The sequence below is a fragment of the Elephantulus edwardii genome, unplaced genomic scaffold (genome assembly GCF_000299155.1).
Source record: "Elephantulus edwardii isolate Elephantulus edwardi_28Jun2011 unplaced genomic scaffold, EleEdw1.0 scaffold00016, whole genome shotgun sequence".
Taxonomy (NCBI): domain Eukaryota; kingdom Metazoa; phylum Chordata; class Mammalia; order Macroscelidea; family Macroscelididae; genus Elephantulus; species Elephantulus edwardii.
The window spans coordinates 13691624-13711661 of record NW_006399766.1 but is presented as its reverse complement, the minus strand read 5'-3'; the positions used below and the strand labels follow the sequence as shown (position 1 = coordinate 13711661).

General features: G+C 38.9%; 1 protein-coding gene and 1 pseudogene across 1 annotated transcript; both read right to left on the bottom strand.

Annotated features, from left to right (window-relative positions):
• Positions 1–2527: 2527 nt before the first annotated feature.
• Positions 2528–3454, bottom strand: LOC102854202 (olfactory receptor 13H1-like). The gene has a single exon (XM_006881875.1). The coding sequence runs from the start codon at positions 3452–3454 to the stop codon at positions 2528–2530; it is 927 nt and encodes a 308-aa protein (XP_006881937.1).
• Positions 3455–15102: 11648 nt separating this feature from the next.
• LOC102853796 overlaps positions 15103–20038 on the bottom strand; it is a 37614-nt pseudogene continuing 32678 nt past the window's right edge.

Sequence of the window (20038 nt, the reverse complement as noted above, 5' to 3'; positions counted from 1 at the left end):
CAAGGAGTGGATGAGAAGATGTGACAAATTGAAGTGGTAGAATCTATTTTCAGCAATAAAAATGAACAAACCACTGATACATGCGATGACATGCATGAATCTCAAAAACGTGCTGAGTGAGAGTAGCCACACATAAAAAATACATACTGTACGCATGATTCCATTTACAGGAAAATCTGGAAAAATGAAAATGAATCTATAGTGACAGGTCTGATCAAAATGGTTTCCTGGGACAGAGGATGGAAGCAGGGCTGAACTGGACACAGGGGTGAAAAGGACACAAGGAGATTTTTGGAGGTGATGGAATTGTTATATTTCTTAATTGTGGTGATGGTTCCTTGGCCATATAAAACCAGCCTAAATGTGTACTATAAATGGATGTACTTTACACAAATTCTATCACAAAACATATTTTAAAAATTCAACTCATAAAATTATCTCAAAGGTCCTTTCTAGTTTGAATACAGTACCTGAAACTGGAGAATTGAGTGGTATCTGAAATTAACCAGATCTAGACTCAGATGCTGGTTATACTGTTGATTGCTTCTGTGGCCGTGGACAGACTATTTATACTCTCTAAGTCTCAATTTCTTTATCTTAAGCCTGAGGATGTTAGTGGCATTACTTAAGCTGTTGTTAGCTGCCATCAAATCCACTATAACTCATAATGACCCTATGAACAAAGAATCTGAATGCTTCTCCAACCTGTGTCATACCCATAATCTCTGCCACACTTGAGTCCATTGTTACAGTTACTGAATTAATCCATCTTGTTGTGGGTCTTCCTCTCCTTCACTGATCCTCCACTTTTCTGAGCAAAATATCCTTCCCCTAACATCATGCCCCAAATATGTGAGACAAAGTTTCACCATTCTTCCCTTTAAGGAGCACCTTGACTGTGCCCTCTCGAAGACATATTTATTTGTTCTCTCAGTAGTCCACTTTTCTCCAGCACCACAACTCAAAGGCATCTATCACCTTTATACAACTCTCAGATGCATTGCAAATAATTGAAGGGAAAAAAACCACACCAAACCAACCAACTCAACAAAAAGCAACACAAAACCCAATATGGCTTAGATCAGGAATATCTTAGTTTTTATTTTGTATTTTATTTTAATTAAAGTTTACAGAAAGGTTGAGTTTGCATTCATTCACTAACATTCTTGCTCTTCAGTGCTTTGGAGAGATCCCTGACTACAGACTTATCCAGTGCAACATGTCTTTTGATTTCCTGACTGCTGGTACAAAGGTTTTTAACTGTGGATCCAAGTAGGTGGTTGATGAGTCTTTCTCTAATCTTGATGCCACATTATTCCTCATAAAGTCTAGTTCTTCAAATGAGCAGGGCTTGTAATAGGTACTTAATAAATGTCACTGAAGCTTGTAATTCCATACTTTCAAGTACTTTTCTAGACCTATTCTTATTGTTGTTGTTTACCATCAAGTTGGAACTGACCCATAGCTGACCCTCCAGCAGGTTTTCATAGGTAGTTAATCGCACAGGAGGATATTGCCCATGCTTCTCCAGCAGAGTGTCTGGTGGCCTTGAACCATGTGCCTTTGGGATTGCAGTGTAATTTCTTGCCACTAGGCCACCAGAACTCCCTTTTCTAAACCTAGTCAGATAAATTCAGAAGTGACAAATAAGTGATTGGAATTCTTTATAGTCTAGTGGGTAGGGTGTTGCTTTGCTTAGCCATAGACAGATGATTCAGGTCCACTCGCAGCTCTGGAGGAGAAGGATGGACAATTTCTTCCTGTCTAATACACAACCACTGAAAATCTGTTGGAGGGTTGGTTATGAGTTGAGTTGTACTCAATAACAGTGAATTGAGTTGTTGAATTTTATATGCTCTTAAACTTGAGTCCAACACATTCTTTGGACTTCCATTTTCTGATTGTTAATTACAAAGAAGATTATGATGTCTTCCTCACATATTGTGTGGAGATGTTCAACTCAACTCAGCCCACCTCATTGTTATTATATTAGAACCCACTTGTAGCCCATCTGTCTCCTATGGAGCCGCTGGTGGATTTGAACTATCAGAGAGGTGCCACCTTTAAGTTAACAGTGAAACTTCCTATGAACTAAGAAAATACAGCTCAAGTAAACAGGTTAAAAAGAAGTTTGGAAAACAATGGAGAAAGTCCTCCACACAAATATAGTAAAATGGCTCTGATTTTTTTTTCCTCTCTCATGATTTGAGGTCAAATGAAGCAAGAAGATTGTATTTATACAGCAGAAGTAAGTTGTAAAGTTTCTAGCATTTGTCTTCTGGTCTCATATCATTCTTTGTCCCATTTTCCTATTTCACTTATGTCTTGTCTCCTGTTAACAGTCAGGGGAAGTTCTCTTGCTGAACAGATCCTTCTGTCAGTGAAGAATTTCAGGTCTTTATAGGGATAACATTTTGGGATAGGGACTTCTCAAATGCCAGTCACCTACTCTTCCAATGGCAAAGTCAGCCTCTTTAAACAATTTTCACCATAGATGAAGATTTAAGTGAGTGCTAAATTTAGAAGCCTATGGTCTTTTGGCCATCACTTTCTTCATTGCCCCTTTAACATCTTTGTTCCTCAGACTGTATATCAGAGGGTTCAACATGGGTGTCAATGCCCCATAGAACACTGAGATAAATTTGTCCTGGTCTGGAGAGGACTTTGACTGAGGCTTCATGTACATGGACATAGCTGCCCCATAGAAGATAGTTACCACAGTCAGGTGAGACCCACAGGTGGAAAAGGCCTTAAACCTGCCCTGGGCTGAGCGAATCCTCAGGACAGCAACAGTGATCCGAACATAAGAGAGGAGAACAAACCCAAAGGGTAGAAGCAAGGTGAAGATACCTGTGATGAGAATCATAAGTTCATTGAGGCTGGTGTCAGAACAGGACACTTTAAGGAGGGAGAGAATCTCACAGACAAAATGGTTGATAACATTAGCCCCACAGAATTGAAGTCGTAAGGATAAGACAAGCATGGCAGTGAGCACAAATGATGCCCCCCATGAACTGGCAGCCAGCCAGGCACATACTGGACCGTTCATGACCACGGAATATCGCAGGGGATTACTAATAGCAACCACACGGTCATAGGCCATGACGGCCAGTAGGAGACACTCTGTTGTGGCCAAGAGCAAAGAAACACTCATTTGGGTCACACATTGAGGGTAAGACAGGTAGCGGTGGGTAGAGAAACAATGTACCAAGGCTTGGGGCATGGAAGCTGTTCCATAGCAAAGGTCTAAGAAAGACAAGTTACTAAGGAAGAAGTACATTGGAGTGTGAAGGTTGGGGTCAGAGTGGATAAGGAAAATGATAAGTCCATTCCCCAACAAGGTACTGAGGTAAGTTATGAGCACCAGTGTGAAAAATGTGACTCTCCATTCAGGATAGTTAGAGATTCCAATAAGGAGAAACTGAATCACTGCTGTGGCATTGTTCATGGCCATCTTTCTCACTTGTCTCTTTTCATGGGATAGATGCCAATTACAGCTGCCTAGTTTTATCTGCAAGAACGAGAATGAAGATGGAGGACATGACAAAAGTATAAAGAACTAGAATATGCACGATTATGAATTTTGCCCTTTTTGAAAGATATAGAACATAAATGAAAGATCCAAACTGAGAACCTAAGTAAAGCTGAAAAACTGGAAAAACAAATTAGTTTCCTAGTTTTTGAAAATAGTCATAGTTGTTCTTCAGTTTCCACAGGATATTGGTCCCAGGATTCTTTGTGGATGGTAAAATCACGGATGCTCAACGGCCCTATATAAAATTTCTCAATATTTGTATATAGCATACACACATTCCCTTGTTGTTGTTGTTGTTGTTGTTATGTGCCGTCGAGTCGTTTGCGACTCACAGGGACCCTATGCACAACAGCCCTAAACCGTGCTCTATCCTGTGCCAATCTCATTGTCTCTGACACACCCATCCTGATTACCCAAGTCACTGACTCAGTCCACCTCATAGAGGGTCTTCCCCTCCTGCGCTGTCCCTCCACCCTCCCAAGCATGATGTCCCTCTCCAAAGACCTGTCTCTTCTTCCAACATGTCCAAAGTATGTCAGACGAAGCCCCAGAATCCTTGCCTCCAAGCTATATACTTTAAATTAACATTACTTATAATGTAAAAATCCCCTTTTAATTCTTCTTCTTCTTCTTCTTCTTCTCATAGTATTTTTTTTAAACAAAGATTGGTTGAATTAAAGAATTCAGGACCTGTGGACACAGAAGACTGAAAATACATAGATATAAATTTCCAGTTCTCCTCAATCAGATGCCTTCTTGAATAATTATTCCCAACTAAGGTAAGAGACCAGGTAAGGCATTTTCCTGCCTTTCTTACTTTTTCTTCATTTTCCAATACAGATCTGCCCAAGTCAGCTCAAATCTCCTAACTCCATCACAAAAATAGAAAATATGGAATAATAGTGGGCATAAATCAATGATGATTCATTTTAGAAAACACAATATCCTGGAATGATTGTATGAAACAAAATGTGAATGAAGGAATGTGTGAAACTATACCAATTTTATATGCAAATCAATATAAAATAAAAACAAATTAAAAAAAAAGAAAAGCCTGAAAAAAACATAAGGAGTAATTAGAAACTATTAGCTCATGTTAAACTTAAAGTCAACTGAATTAACCAGATGGCTCAGATAAACTGGCACAAAAATGAAAATAACAAAACAAGGCTACATTCTGGGAGATAGAGCGATGTAGCTAAAACATTGCCCTTTTTAAGTGCTTATTGCACTGACCTCCATTTCCCCACAGTGCCAGCATATACCAGAATAGGTGCAAATGTGCCTTTTTGTTCGAACTAATATTATTTAAATGGAGTAGTTCATGGAGTCTTTGTAATCTACGGAAACCTCTGCTAATAACCCCTGTTCAAATTCTGTTTCGGCTTCTGCTGTGGTTGCTAAGCTTCAGATAAAACCAAAACCGAACCTATTGTCATCATGTTGATTCTAGTTCGTAGCAGCCCTCCACTGGTTTCTGAGACTGTCCATCTTTTTGGGAGGAGACTTCGCTGCTTGGAATAGCTGACACACTGGAACAGTCTACCTTTCGATTAGCAGCCCAACATGCAATGTGTTATGCCACCAGAGCTCTTAGGACTGTGAAAAGCCAATGCTTCCACAAGTAAGGAGAAGACGTCAGTGACAAATCTAATAAGGCTCTTTGTTCTAGCCTCATTATGGTGTGTTCCAACATAAGAAATTAGTCTGTTTATTTGATTTCCTGTTTATTATTTGTCTCCCACTCAAATGGAAATTTGTCTAAAGAAGGGAATTTAGGCTTTGTCTACTGATATAACCCTAGCACCTGAAACACTGGGACTGCACAAAAATATAAAATGAATATACAAAGTCCCAGTCAGTCATGAGTATTTTTCAGAATCTACTTCTCTTGCACTTGCTTTTGCTTTGAGGTTGTTTTGGGTTTTTTTTGTTGTTGTTGTTGTTCCTTTTTTTTTAACTATACGTAACTTCAGTATTTGTTTCCCTTTCTCTGACTTGCCTCCATTTATTTCAAGTGATTAAGTTAAATTGTAAATCAAATCAGGTCACTCTTCCTTTAAAAAATGTCAATAGCTTCCGGTTTCAACCACATTAAGCTCTAATCCTTTTTCTTATGAGCCATGAGGCTTTGTAAACTTTGCCTGCATGTTACCTCTCTAACTTCAGTTCCTACTGTCCTCTCACTGTCTCACTTTGCTCCAGTCCCACCAACTTCTTGACTCAAACACACAAAGCATACCCCTTCCTCAGAGACTTCAGTTGTGTTGTTTCATATCCATGAAATGCTTTCCTCCCTAGATCTTGCTTTCTCCATATCTTTATTTACAAGGCACCTTCTTAATGAATATATTCTGCATCAACGTGCTTGAAGCTTCCTTTCTAGCCCCTAACATTTTAAATCCCCCCTTTTAACTCCCCCCTCTCCTTAGAATTATTACTATGTGGCACACTGTTCTGGTGCCCTAGGAGAGTTGTGCTGCTAATCCAAGGGCCACGCCTTTCTGGCAGTTCAAGTTCACCAGTGATCCTATAGGAGAAAGATGGACTACAGCCTTTGAATCATTGGTTACGACTCAACAACAATGAGTTGAGTACACCATGTGAGTTGCATATAATGAACATTATAGTTTATTAATAATTGTGTTTCTTGATTATCTCTCGCAGCTACAATATAAACTCAATGAGAGCAGGGGATTTTGGCTGTTTTGTTCATCATTATATACAGCACACATAGAATAGTGCCTGGTAGGAGGTGTTCAGTATATCCTGAATGAATGGGTGAATGGAGCTCTTTAGCTATTCCTTACTGAAAGACAATTTTTTCATCTGTCTCTTTCCATCTGTCTCTCCCCTTGACATTTTTGTGCATAAGCCAAACATTCTTTAAAATATCTACGTGCTCCTTCATGAGACTGACTCTTCCTTCTTTCCTATCCTCTTCCTGAGAATTCTGCTACTCACTTACTAGGTGTTTCCAAACAGGGTTTTCCTCTGGATGTGGCCTAAATGATAATGTTAAAATTAAAATCCAGGATCTCGAAGATACCCTTTAGTTCTCACATCCCAAGATACTCTGATTTACCTTAGATTGATTGAAAATAGAACAAAAACAAAACCATTTTTGACACTCCACAAAATAGTCTACTATATTTCTCACTGTTACTGGAGAGGCTTATAAATCAGATATGGGGTTTTGATAGGGAACAGTGTTTCTCTAACCATCTCTGAGACGAGAGACTACTTGGTCCTTAAAAGTCTTTAGCTAAGAAGATTCGATAACTCCTCCTTTCCCTGTTTTGGTCACCAACTAACCTATCAATGTAGGCCATTCATTAAGCACCTGCCTAAACTCTTAGACAGGTTAGTAACACAAGGATGGTAAATCTATTGATATGGGCGTATGTGATTTTTAGGGGATCTCTGATGGTCCAGTGGGTAAAAAGTTGTGCTGCCAACACAAAAATGGTGACTCAGTGGGAGAAAACAAAATTGGATAATCTTCTCCAATGCAATTTACAGCCGCCGGAGGGTCAGCTATGAGTTGATTCTGACTTCATGACAATGAGATTGAGTGAATGATGTTATATGTGGAGTGGTCAACACATGTAAATGATGAAGGGAAAGGCGACTTGCTGTCAAAGGAATGTTCTCAGTTTGAGGTAAATAATGATGGTTTTACCTTCACTTATCTTGGAACCTTGAGGAAGAGGTTTTGCCCTGGAGTATCGTCATCAAGTGAAAATTGAGATCATTGTCTCCGTAGACGGAAAATGGAAAGATGAGTCAAGTGGTTATATGAAAAAAAGAGTCTTTTATATTTAAATTTCAAGATAGAATACTAAAAAAAAAAAATTTAACAAACCCGTACCTCTTAAGCTCATTGCCATCGAACTGGAAGCGACTCATAGCTGAACCTCCAGCAGGTTTTCGCAAGTGTAAATCACACGAGAGGAGATTGTCGATCTTTTCTCCCGGGGCTGCTGGTGGATTCCAGTCACCAGAGAAACACCACCTCTGCGTTAGCAGTGCAGCTCTGTACGGACTATGCCACCGGACCTCCCGAAGTCAGTGTAGTTATAGTTTAAAAATTTCGGAATGGTCTGTATTTAACTCCTAATTCTGTGCACATGGGCCAATCACAGTTGAATATCTGGAAAGATGATAATCTGACTGCATTTGGGAGGATGGACTTGGTCTGCCTAGAAATGGACTGCTGACTCCTGCGCTATTTAAAGATGTCTGTTGTTCCTGTTGTCAGGTGCTATGGAGTCGATTTTGACTCATTGTAACCCTGTGGACAGCAGTTGGAACTCGTGCTCAAATCTGCGGCTTACTCACAATATCCATTGTTTTTGGTCTTAGTTTTGAACATAGCCACTGGGTATTTTTAGCCCATTGTTCGATCACTATGTCAACTCATCTCCTTAAGAGTCTTTTTTTACTGATACTCGATGTTTTGAAGCGCTTACAACTCTAAGAAACATAATGATGCTATTGTTAAATATTATATGTTGATTAATGGATGTTCTCTCCTCACATGAAACTATTATTCTTCCCCCGCCCCACTTTCAGACACAGAAATGATTATTATTAAGAAGCGGCAAGGTGAATTTTGCTCCTCCAATAATGAAAAAGAGTGTATAGAAGCCTCCCTTTTACTCTCTTACAAGTCCAGAAATACAAACTGATGAACTGTTTGATCAAAATTTGGGGATCAATCTATGACTAGGGGACCGTGTTTTGTTTTTAATGGTACCAAATTTACTGACTGAGATCAAGATTGAACCCATGACTTTGGTGCCATTAATACTATAGTTAGACCTACAGAACTAAAATTGATGATTATCTCCCTCTCACAATTAAAGTCTACTCAGCATCTATATTGAGGAACCCATTCTTCATTTGGTCTGAGCCTTGCTCCCCAAAGATTGTTGATTGACTTATCCTACACTTACCATTACACAATTCCTGGCAAAGGCTGGCCACCCTGTTTCACATCTTAGTCCTGTTACGTCATAATATGTATGCAGCCTAACTCCCTTCCCAACTAAGACCTGCCACTTGACTTTGTAGAGATTATTCCTGACAGAGATATGGTTAAAGGTCTGAAAAAGGGAGCAACGGAAAGCAATTAAAGCACAATCCTGTTACCTACTTACCATTGGAGGCCCTTTTCCAACACCAGTAGATGGAGCAGAATGGGACTGTTCAGAAGAACTCTCAGCAGTTGTCACATTTGGCACTACGACAATCTCACAGCAGACCCTCTGAACAAGATGAGGGAGAGAGCTGTTTAAAAGCAATATAAGATTAGACATTATTACCATGACAAGAGTCCAGAATGAAGGCTGCATAATGGAGTGGACTTGGGGGAAGGGACTGTATAACAATGAAAGAATTTTTCTTTTACTTTTCAAAAAGAAGAATGAATTTGGAGAGGGTAGGCAGGGAGAAAAATGCAACAATGAGTGAATAGAAATCCAAAGTCTCTGTAAACATTCATTAAAGTTAATAATAAAAAAAGGGAAAAAACCCAAACCACAAAACTATCCTTGCTTTGTTCAAACTCAAATGCCTAGATGAAAGAAAAGAAAATTCTTTTAAACTAGGTGAAAATGTCCATTACCTCACTCTTTTGTTTGTGATCTTTACCAGGATATCTAATTAAATTAGTTAATCTCTTGGTTAGACTTTCCTTTCCCTGACATTTGATCCTCATACATCTTTATTCAGTTTCCCCGTCCCCCAGATGTGGATATGGAGGATACGGATGTGCATATGTACGGTTGAGGTCATCTTAATGTATTGTGTGAAGATCTTTAGGTCATTTCTGCCAGGGACCTCTTTAAATTGCTGAAGAGCAATGATGTCAGTTTGAATACTAAGGTGCACCTGATCCAGGCCATGCTCTTTTCAATCACTTGCTGTTCATCTGAAAGCTCAATGTGAATAAGGATGTTAAAAGAACTGATGCTTTTAGCTCTGGTGTTGGAGAAGAGTACTGAATATCCCATAACCTGCCAAAACAAAACAAACAAAACAAAATAAAAATAACAACAAGGGGAAAAAACCCAAACAAACAAACAAATAAACCAAACAAAAACCCCTCAAAACCTCTTGGAGAGGGTACAACTAAAATGCTCCTTGGAGGTAAGGATGACAAAGCTTTGACTCACTTGTTACTAGGACAGGCTATTCCTTGGAGAGAAACATCATGCTTGGAAAGGCAGAGGAGGGTCAGTGAAAGAGAGGAAGACCCTCGACGTGCTGGATGGACATAGTGACTGCAGCAAAGGGCTCAGGTGTGAGCGGGGTGATGAGGGTGGTGCGGGATAGGACAGGGCTCACCTCTGTTGTTCACAGGGGTGCCGTGTGTCATAGGTGACTTGACAGCACCTAGCAACAGCAGAAACACTTTCAGACAGATTTTGCCTCTTGGCAATATTTACCGACCTATTATCTTCTCTCTGTTAAATCGGAACCTGACTAAAACAAATTGTCTTCCCACCCCACCCCACCCCCCCCGCAAAAAATAAGTAAAAGTTAATAAGCATGCTATACTCAGGGCTTTAAATGAAATTGAATGACTTCCAGGGGATTACCCGGAATCTGTACATACCTGACTCAAAACGGTGTTGTTACATGCTGTCAAGTTAGAACTGATTCATAGCTGACCCTCCGGCAGCCTTTCAGAGGTTGTAAATTGCGTGGAAGAAGATTGTTCATCTTTCTCCGGCGGAGCCAGGAGTGGATTAGAACAATGTATCTTTGGGTTGGCAGCACAGTGCCTTATCACTAAGCCACCAGAGTTTCCTCAAAAACTAGAGTGTGAAAATGTACAATCTGATGCTTCCCATATTCTGTGCATTCTTCAGTCTGCAAACGAGCTAATGACAATTTCCTCTAACTGCAAAAGCTAGAAAATGAGCTGAGGCATTTCAAAAGCATTTTAATGCCACTGGGCCCCCCCCCCACATACCCCTTCGGTGACACCTCACTTATCTAGAAAATATACTTAGTTAAAACCTCCCTTTCATGGAATAGTTTTATTTGTAGAAATGACACCACATCTCCTCTGCTCCTGAACTAGGCTCAAGTCCATCTATCTCTATGTTTATGTGGAGGCTGTTACCAAAGCCCTAACTCTGGGAACCTGTTTTACTCTGAACTAAATCTATAAATCTCGCATCCTCAACCTACTTATGATATCTGGGGTCCATTTCTCTTCCAGAATCAATTCCAAATGCAGCAAGTAAGTTGATGAGCTGCATGGTATCTTAAATAAGTTGAACTTTCAAAGTGCCACCAGGACATTTATCTCATGAGGAGAGTTCAAAGTTTCTGATCATCACCAGGAAGAAATAATTAACCTTACAGAGCTTAAGGGACCTCATCCCAAATAGGCAATTAAATTTTGCCAAACTAGAAATATTTAGAAAAAAAAATCCACAAAGCAAAGTGGGGTTTTGTGTAGGGAAAACAAATAAAGGAAAGAGGAGATCTTTGAGACTATGGAATATTTGTGTAACACTGTTGGGCTTTCCAGAAAACATAGAAATAGTTCTTTTTATTTTGGTTCATAGTTTCTTCACATTTTTTTACCCTGTATTAAACTGGTGTTATGACAGAGCCTTCAGCTGGTGGAAAAATATATGTCAGGGGATGACTGGGACAGAGAGTGCACAGGAGAGAGTGCATGTATTATTGATTCCTACATTGAAATAGCCCTTATGTTTACCTTTACATTCCTACGTCCATTGCCCTAGCTTGCTCAAAACCCCTCCATTGGCTTGCTCTTCAACTCTATCAAGTCTACAGTCCTTCATCTGACATGCAGGGCCAACTGGCGTAGTCTTCCATCTATCACTTAACATTCATTTGTTCATTCATTCACTTATGCATGAATGTATCTATTCAATAAATACTTAATGAGTGCTTACAGTGCATCAGGCACTGAAGATACAATGATGACAGACAATCCAGAGATGATTCTTTCTCTCATGAATCCGACTGTTTGCCAGTTGTTGGTATTATGTGCTGTCTAGATGAGTATGACTCACAGTGATTCTGCACAATAGATCTGAGCCCTGTCCTATCCTGTGCCATCCTCACCATCTCTGATACACGTGAGCCCATTGCTGCAGTCGCTATGTCAATCCATCTCCTTGAGGGTTTTCTTCTCTTCTGATAATCCCCCATCTTTCCAAACATTATGTCCCTTTCCAAGAAACAGCCTTTCTGAAGCAACATGCCCAAAATATATGAGATGAAAGTTTGCCATCTTTGCTTCCAGGGAGTACCTTGAAGTTGATATTAATAACTAAGGAAGAATGTGACTATGCCAGGACATGCATAACTGATCAAATGGGGAGGGACAAAGGGAGAAAAAGAGAGAGGAGTGAGGGAGAAAGAAAGTATTAAAAAATTGCTGGGCTACAGACATTAGTGAATGGGCAAGATGAAGAGATAGAAAAGGTACAGTGAGCATTTGATGAGACTTTGTGAAAAATAGCATTGATCAATTGTAATGAATTGTATTCCTAAACAAATGCATAGGAATGAATAAATCAAAACCAGTAAAAAAGAAAAATATGACACTATGAAAAACTATGCAGGCCAACTTCACAAGTATAGACATGTCGACTTCTGTTTCCTACAGCTACGTCTTCATTGCTTCATGAACACTTTCTGATTATTCTCACTATTTAAAAAAATAGTGGTTTTCATATAATCATTCATGTACATTGTGCTTCATTAATGTACATTGTATTTAATATAATCATTCATATACAGTGTATTTTAAATAGCTAATTACCATTGACCTACACCAATTATCACCCCTTCTTTTTAAGTCCTCATTGAATATTTCCCATTCCTTCACCTCCTCCTCAGCCAGTCTCTGTTATCCCACTGCTTTCCTCCTTCCCTTTTACCTGCTCCCTCTTTTGTCTCCTTTCCTTTTTGAATATTTATACATAATGATGTCAGTCTGGAGACTAAGGTGCGCCTCATCCACCAGAAAACTGGACTATGACTAAGGATGAAAGGAGAATGGATGCCTTTGAGCTGTGGTGTTGGAGAAGAGTATTGAATATAGAAGAACAAACAAGTTCATCCTGGAGAGGGTGAAGCCAGGCTGTTCCTTGGAGGCAAGGATCCTGAAGCTTTGTCTGACATACTTTGGACATGTTGCAAGGAGAGACCAGTCCTTAGAGAGGGACATCATGCTTGGGAGGGTGGAGGGAGAGTGTAAAAGAGGAAAACCCTCGATGAGGTGGATTGACTCAGTGACTGGGGTTATGGGCGTAGCTGTGTCAGAGACAATAAGATTGGCACAGGATAGAGCAGGGTTTATGGATGTTGTACAGAGGGTCGCTGTGAGCCGTAGGCAACTTGATGGCACATAACAACAACAACAACAACAACAACAACATACGTAAGTTGCCCAGTTATCCTCTTATTTTCACAACAGTGGTTTTATGTAATATTTGTCTTTATGGGATTGAGTTATTTACTCTGCATGATGCTTTCTAGTCTCTCCTAGGTTGTGTAGTATTTTACAAAATCATTGTTCCTTAGTGCTGCATCATATTCAATTGTTTGAATGTACCATTATTTCTGGGCATTTGGGCTGTTTTCCATTTTCTTGCTATTGTGAATAATTCTGCTATGAACATAGGTGTAAATATCTCTGTTTATGTCTCAGTTCTGATTTCTTTGGGAAATATTCCTAGCAGTACAATATCTGGGTCATTTGGGATTTCTACACTCAGCTTTTTGAGGAAATGCCCAAATGCCTTTCATAGTGGTTGTACCATTTTATGATCCCACCAGCATTGCATAAGTATTCGAACTTTGGAAATAAATCAGCATAAAATAAAGAAAAAACAGGTATGGATTGTTTATTTTTGTTGATTGCTATGGAGTCAAGCACAACTCATAGCGAAAAGACCTAAAGCCTTTCTGTAACTATTTTCTCAAATTTCATAGAGTTTCCAGAGGCATGTTATTTAGGAAGTGGATGCCATTCCTGCTTCCAAATATTATGTGATTATTATAGAGTTATTAAACTTTTCAGACATGATATTATGATTATGTTTTCTTTTTTTCAAAAAGGCCTCATAGTCTAGATGCTGAGGTAAATTTAGATGATATAATGTCTGGAATTTGCTTTCAAATATCCCACTGATAGTGGACAATTGTTGCAAATTTTAAAAGCTAGGTGTTGGGTGTCTGAGTTTTATGATACCATTGTCTCCACTTTAATAATAAAGTGTGAAGTTTCCATGCTAAAGAAGATTTTTTTAAAAACCCAACAAACTATGTTCTTAGGGTTATAATGATTAAATTCATTGCACTCGAATAAGAACCAATTCAGAGCTAACCCTCCAGTGGTTTTGCGAGGAAGACTGTAAATCCTCTTGGAGGAAACTGTCGTGGAGGAGATTGCCCTTGGAGTCACTGGTGGACTCAAACCACCAGAAAAGCATGGCCTTTGGTTCAGCAGTGTTAGCTCTCTGCACCCTACACCACTAGAGCTCCCTCTATAATGCAGAGATACAGATTATAAAACATTGAAATAATTTAGGAAATTTCTGCAATATAGTCTATGTGAGGAATGAAAGTAGCCCCAAAGGAAGGAATGGTAGAAACAAAACAAAAAAGCTTACTCCAATGCCTAATTGAGAAAGCAGAATCAATAGTGCTTAGAAAATGAAATGATTTGTGATGTGTGAAATGTCAAGGACAAGTCGAGTGTAAGCATGTGGGTGGCATCTAGAAAGTATGGGAGACGACCAGGAATTGAGGCAATTATGAGAGTTAATATTGATATGAAAAGTAATAAGGAAAGTGCGTTTGAGATGGCTAGGTTGGCACAGGATAGAACAGCATTTAGAGCTCTTGTACATAGGGTTGCTGTGAGTCGCAAGTGACTTTATGGCATATAACAACAACAACAACAAACCAGGACAAAGCCCTGGGGAACACTCAAGGCCCAATTGTTCAATGTGCAGGAGTCTGTGTATGTGTATTCAGGCTTAAATGTTTAAATACATGGAAGCTGGAAAGGACAGGGACATAACAACTGGAAGTAAAGGTGGGAGATGTACACATATTTTCATGTACGTAATAGAGTAAACCTTGGATCACAACTCACTCCTTCCTTCTTGTGAAGTCTTCTCTCTTTTTAGCTTTGGTCTCCACAAGGCCCTGATAGTTGAGTCTTTTTTTCCTTCTTCCTGGTTCTCTTTATGGACAGCTGGAAAGATGGTTCCCTACTTCAGACCTTCCTCTCCTTTTCCCCATGGCTGATCCTCACCTTCAGATCCTCACACAAGTCGCCACAGTCAATCTTTTTGTTCTTGTTGTTTAGTTTTTATTTCTGTCTTAAATTTAAGTCTGCAATCCTGCTTACCTTGGAAAGAAATAGGAAACATGGAACCCAAAGAACTGTGGCAAGAGCATAAAGGTACTGCAAGCATACTGAAGGTCACAGGGTGATCTCTGGAGCTGTAGAAGGAATGATGTGGTGATTAAGGGAAAACATGAAATACAGATCATCATTAGAGTTGTCCACAGTCAGCAATGGTGATCTTCTTGCTGGTCTTGCCATTCCTGGACCCGAAGCGCTCCATTGCTTCCACAATGTTCATGCCTTTTTTCACCTTGCCATCCAAACATTCAGTGTGAGCAGTACAGATAGAAAACTGGGAACCATTTGTATTGGGTCCAACATTTGCCATGGACAGGATGCCAGGAACTGTGTGCTTCAGGATGAAGTTCTCATCATCAAACTTCTCCCTCTAGATGGCCTTTCCACCAGTATCATTATGGTGTGTGAAGTCTCCATCCTGGCTCATAAACGCAGGAATGATCCTGTGAAAGTAGGAACCCTTGTAACCAAATTCTTTCTCCCCAGTACTCAGAGCACAGAAGTTTTCTGCTGTCTTTGGGACTTTATCTGCAAACAGCTCGAAGGAAACGTGGCCTAAAGGTTCACCACCAGTGGTGATGTCGAAGTACACGATGGGATTGACCACGGCTGGGGCGAGCGTAGCAAACAACTGTACTGCTGAGGCAATGGTGTCTGCAAAGCCACCATAGTCAATCTTAATGAGGACCTCTCGTGCGTAGATACTGGAAGTTCTCTGAGAACCTCTTACTGAGTCTTCTCCCTGGAAGCTCTATGGATTTAAAAAAAAAATTCCAATCTCTCCACATTCTCTCCAACATTTATTGTTTCCTGTGTTGTTAAAACTTTGATGCTGTTTCTGGAGTGAGACGTCATCTCATTAAAAAAAATTCTATTGGTTTGCATACAAAATAAACATAATATTATGTATCACACATTGTGTTTCATACAGTCATTCCCAAACATTATGTTTTATAAAATTTATCACCATTGAACTATACTCACCATTACCATGTCTTTTCAGGTCTCTGCTGGATATTTCTCATTTCATTTACACCCTCCCTTCACCCATAAATAGTGCAATCCCATGATTTCTTTTCTGCCTACCCTCACTTCTCTACTCCTACCCCTTTCCTCTCCCTGGACCCACATACATATTTTATTATTTATCTTTCTATTTTTACAATAATAATCTTATGCAGTATTTGTCCTTGTAAGACTACGTTAGTCTACTCAGCATAAGGCTCTCAATTCTTTTCCAAGTTTATGTGGTGTTTTTACAAAATCATTGCTTCTGAGTGCTACGTGGTGTTCTATAATGTGAATGTACCACACATTTTCTCAATCCATTCGATTTTGGTTGGATATTTGGACAGTTTTCATGTTCTTAAGATTGTGAATAATACTGCTATGAATATTGGTATACAAATCTTTGTGTCTCAGTTGGATAGAACGACTTAATATAGTAAAAATAACAATCCTACCAAAAGCAGTCTACATGGTTAACACAATCCCAATACAGACACCAAATTAATTTTTCAAGGAGATTGAAAAGGCAATTGTCAAGCAAATTGGAGAGGGAAGAGACCCCGAATAAGCAAAACTCTTCTGAAAAACAAGTTTGAATTGAGAATCTCTACTATACAGCTGCAATAACCCAAACGGCATGGAACAGGTACAATGACAAACACATAGACCAATGGAACAAAATCGAGAACTCAGAAATTAACCCAACTATCTATGGTCAACAGATATTTGATAAGAAACATAAGCTATCAAATGAGGAAACAACAGTCCCTTCAATAAATGGTGTTGGCAGAATTCATTGTTTTCATTTGCATATCTCTGATTGCTAGTGATTTTGAACATTTCTTCATGTGTTTCTTGGCCATCCAAATGCCTTTTTGATTATCAATATTTTTCTTATAGAGGCCCTATGGAATTCTGTAAACATTAGTTATGAAACCCTTGTCTGAAAGGTCATTGTCAAATGTATTTCCAAAACTGTGGTTATTCTTTTCACCTTATTGGAGAAAATTTTTGATGCACACAGAGATTTGAATTTAAAAAGGTCCCTTTTGTTGATTTTATCCTCTCCAGGTTATGCATTTTTGGCTATGCTTGTAAGCCTATTTCTACCTTTCTGGGGCCTCTAAATTTGTTCCCATTGTCTCTCTCTTTTTTGTTTTATTTTTAAGGAATTTATATTAATTTTTTGTCATTTTGAGTAATTACATAGCAGATTATATACCAATTTCTATACGTTTAATTTAATGCCATATGTGTTCTTAACCATTCTCACTTTTTCTGAATTGTTCTTTATCCATTAACGTAAACCCACTCTTCCTTTTTTAACATTTGTGCACTGATGTTTATAGCAGCCGTTTTCATAGTAACAAGAAAATGGAAACAGCCTAAATGTCCATTAATCAACAAATAGATTGAGAATTATGGCACATTCATACAATGGAATACTATGCAGCACTCAGGAGCAAGGATTTTGGTTTTCTTTTGTTTATTTTTACAGTTTCTTTTTTGTTTACATTTTTTATTGTGATTTTAATGAAAGTTTACAGAAAAGTTAGATTTTTCATTGATTGCTGCAGAACTTCCTCCCTCATCCCTCCTCTGTCCCTCCCTCAGTCTACTTTGCAATGTACCTCTTATTCTGAACTGTTGTTATACAAATAATGCCTAATCATATATTCCTTTTAGACAGTTCTTTCCTTCATCTGTTCCAATGCAGTGTTCATTATCTATCTGCTATTTGCCTAGTTTCCCCCTAAGCCCCATGTCAATTCTGTTTTATAACAACAGTGGTGTTAGGCAGTATTTATCCTTTTGTTACTGATATATTTCACTCAGCTAATGTTTTACAAGTTCCTTGTTTTTCAGTGCTGAATGATATTCCATTGTGTGAGTGTACCATGGTTTTTCTATCCAATTGTTTGTTGATGGGCACTTGGGTTGCTTCCATTTCTTTGCTGTTGTGAATAACACAGCAATAAATATGGGTGTGCATACATCTGCTTCAGTGGTGGTTCTAGTTTCTTTAGGATATATTTCTAGTAGAAGCCCACTCTTCCTCATGAATTCTATCTAATCTTCTGAGTTACTCTTTTCAGTTTGAGTCAATATAGAAATTCTCTTATTTTTTAACTTATCATTTGGCATATACTTATTTATATATTTTGTGTTTTATATAATCATTCATATACACTATATTTTATATAATTAATTACCATTGTTATATGGCTATTATACCCCATCTTATCAAGTCCTCATAAAACCTTTCCCATTCCTTCACCTCCCCCTCTCTATCCACTAACCAGAGTGGTTGTACCATTTTATAATCCCACCAACAGTGTATAAGAGTTCCTATCTCTCCACATCCTGTCCAGCATTTATTACTTGCTGCCCTGTTAAACTTTACCACTGCTACTGGGGTAAGATGGTGTCTCGTTATGGTTTTGATTTGCATTTCTCTTAGTGCCAGTAATTTGGAGTATTTCTTCATGTGTCTGTTGGCTATCCAAATGTCTTCCTCTGTTAAAAGTCATTCCATGCTTTTGACCATTTTATAATTGTGTTATCAGTCTTTTTCTTGTGGAGGCCCTATAGGATTCTGTAAACTTCTTATATGAGATCCTTGTTTGAAATGGTATTGCCATTCATTCACATTCACATTCACATTCACAGTCATTCACATTTGTTGAAGAAGCTGTTGTTTCCCCATTTGAAAGGTTCTGTTTCCTTGTTGAATATCAGTTGACTGTTGATTTTTGTTGTTGTGGTTGTTATGTGCCATCAAGTCGCCTGCGACTCATACCAACCCTATGTACAACAGCCCTAAACCCTGCTTTATCCTGTGCCAACCTTACTGTCTCTGACACCTCCCCCATTACCCCAGTCACTGGATCAACTTATCTCATCAAGGGTCTTCTTCTCTTGTATTGTCTCTCCACCCTCCCAAGCATGATGTCCCTCTCCAAGGACGGTTCTGCCTTGCAACATGTCCAAAGTATGTCAGATGAAGCTTCAGAACAGATTATCTGGGACGCTGGGCTCTATGAGGAGAAATGTGGCATCAGGATTGGAGGAAGATTCATCAACAATCTGCGTTATGCAGATGACACAACCCTGCTTGCTGAAATAGAGGAGGATCTGAAGTGCTTGTTGCAGAAGGTCAAGGACTACAGGCTTCAATATGGATTGAAGTTCAACGTCAAGAAAACAAGGATTCTCACCAATTGGCAGCATCATGATAGATGGTGAAGAGACTGAGATTGTTAACATCTTTAGTTTACTTGGCTCCACAATCAACATTCTTGGTACCAGCAGCCAGGAAATTAAAAGACAAATCCCATTGGGAAAGTCTGCTGTCAGAGAAGAAGAACAAACAAGTTTGTCCTAGAGAAGGTAAGAACAGGTTGTTCCTTGAAGACAAGAATTCTGAAGCTTTGTCTGACCAGATAGATGGATTAACTTCTGCGTTCTCTATTCTGTTCCATTGGTCTATGTGTCTGTCACTGTAACCAATACTATGCTGTTTTTGTTATTACAGCTGTGTAGTAGTTGGTTGTTTGATTTTTTGTTTTTTGTTTGTGTTTTATTTGTAGTAGTAGTTTTTGAGATCAGGGAGTGTGCTATACCTTCCACTTCATTCTTGTCTTTCAGAAGTGCTTTGCTTATTTGCGGTCCCTTTCCTTTCCAAATAAACTTGTCAGTTGCCTTTTCTATCTCTTTGAAAAATCAGTTTGGTATCTGTATTGGACTGTATTAAACATGTAGATTGCTTTTGATAAGATTGTAATTTTTACTATATTGAGTCTTCCTATTCGTGAACAGGGAACATTTTTCCATTTTCTTTAGGTTTTTTATTGTGTCTCACAGAAATGTTCTGTAGTTTTCTTTGTAAAGGTCTTTTGTCTCTCTAGTTCTGTCTCCTTCATTCATTCATGGCTCTCACATTCCATGTACCAATCACTAGGGTCTGCTTACAACTGTTCCTCCTCCTTTGTGTTTCCATACTTGATAGTTCTACCTAGGTTGCCCTTTTTGTTAATCTGCGTGTGTTCTGTTGTGCA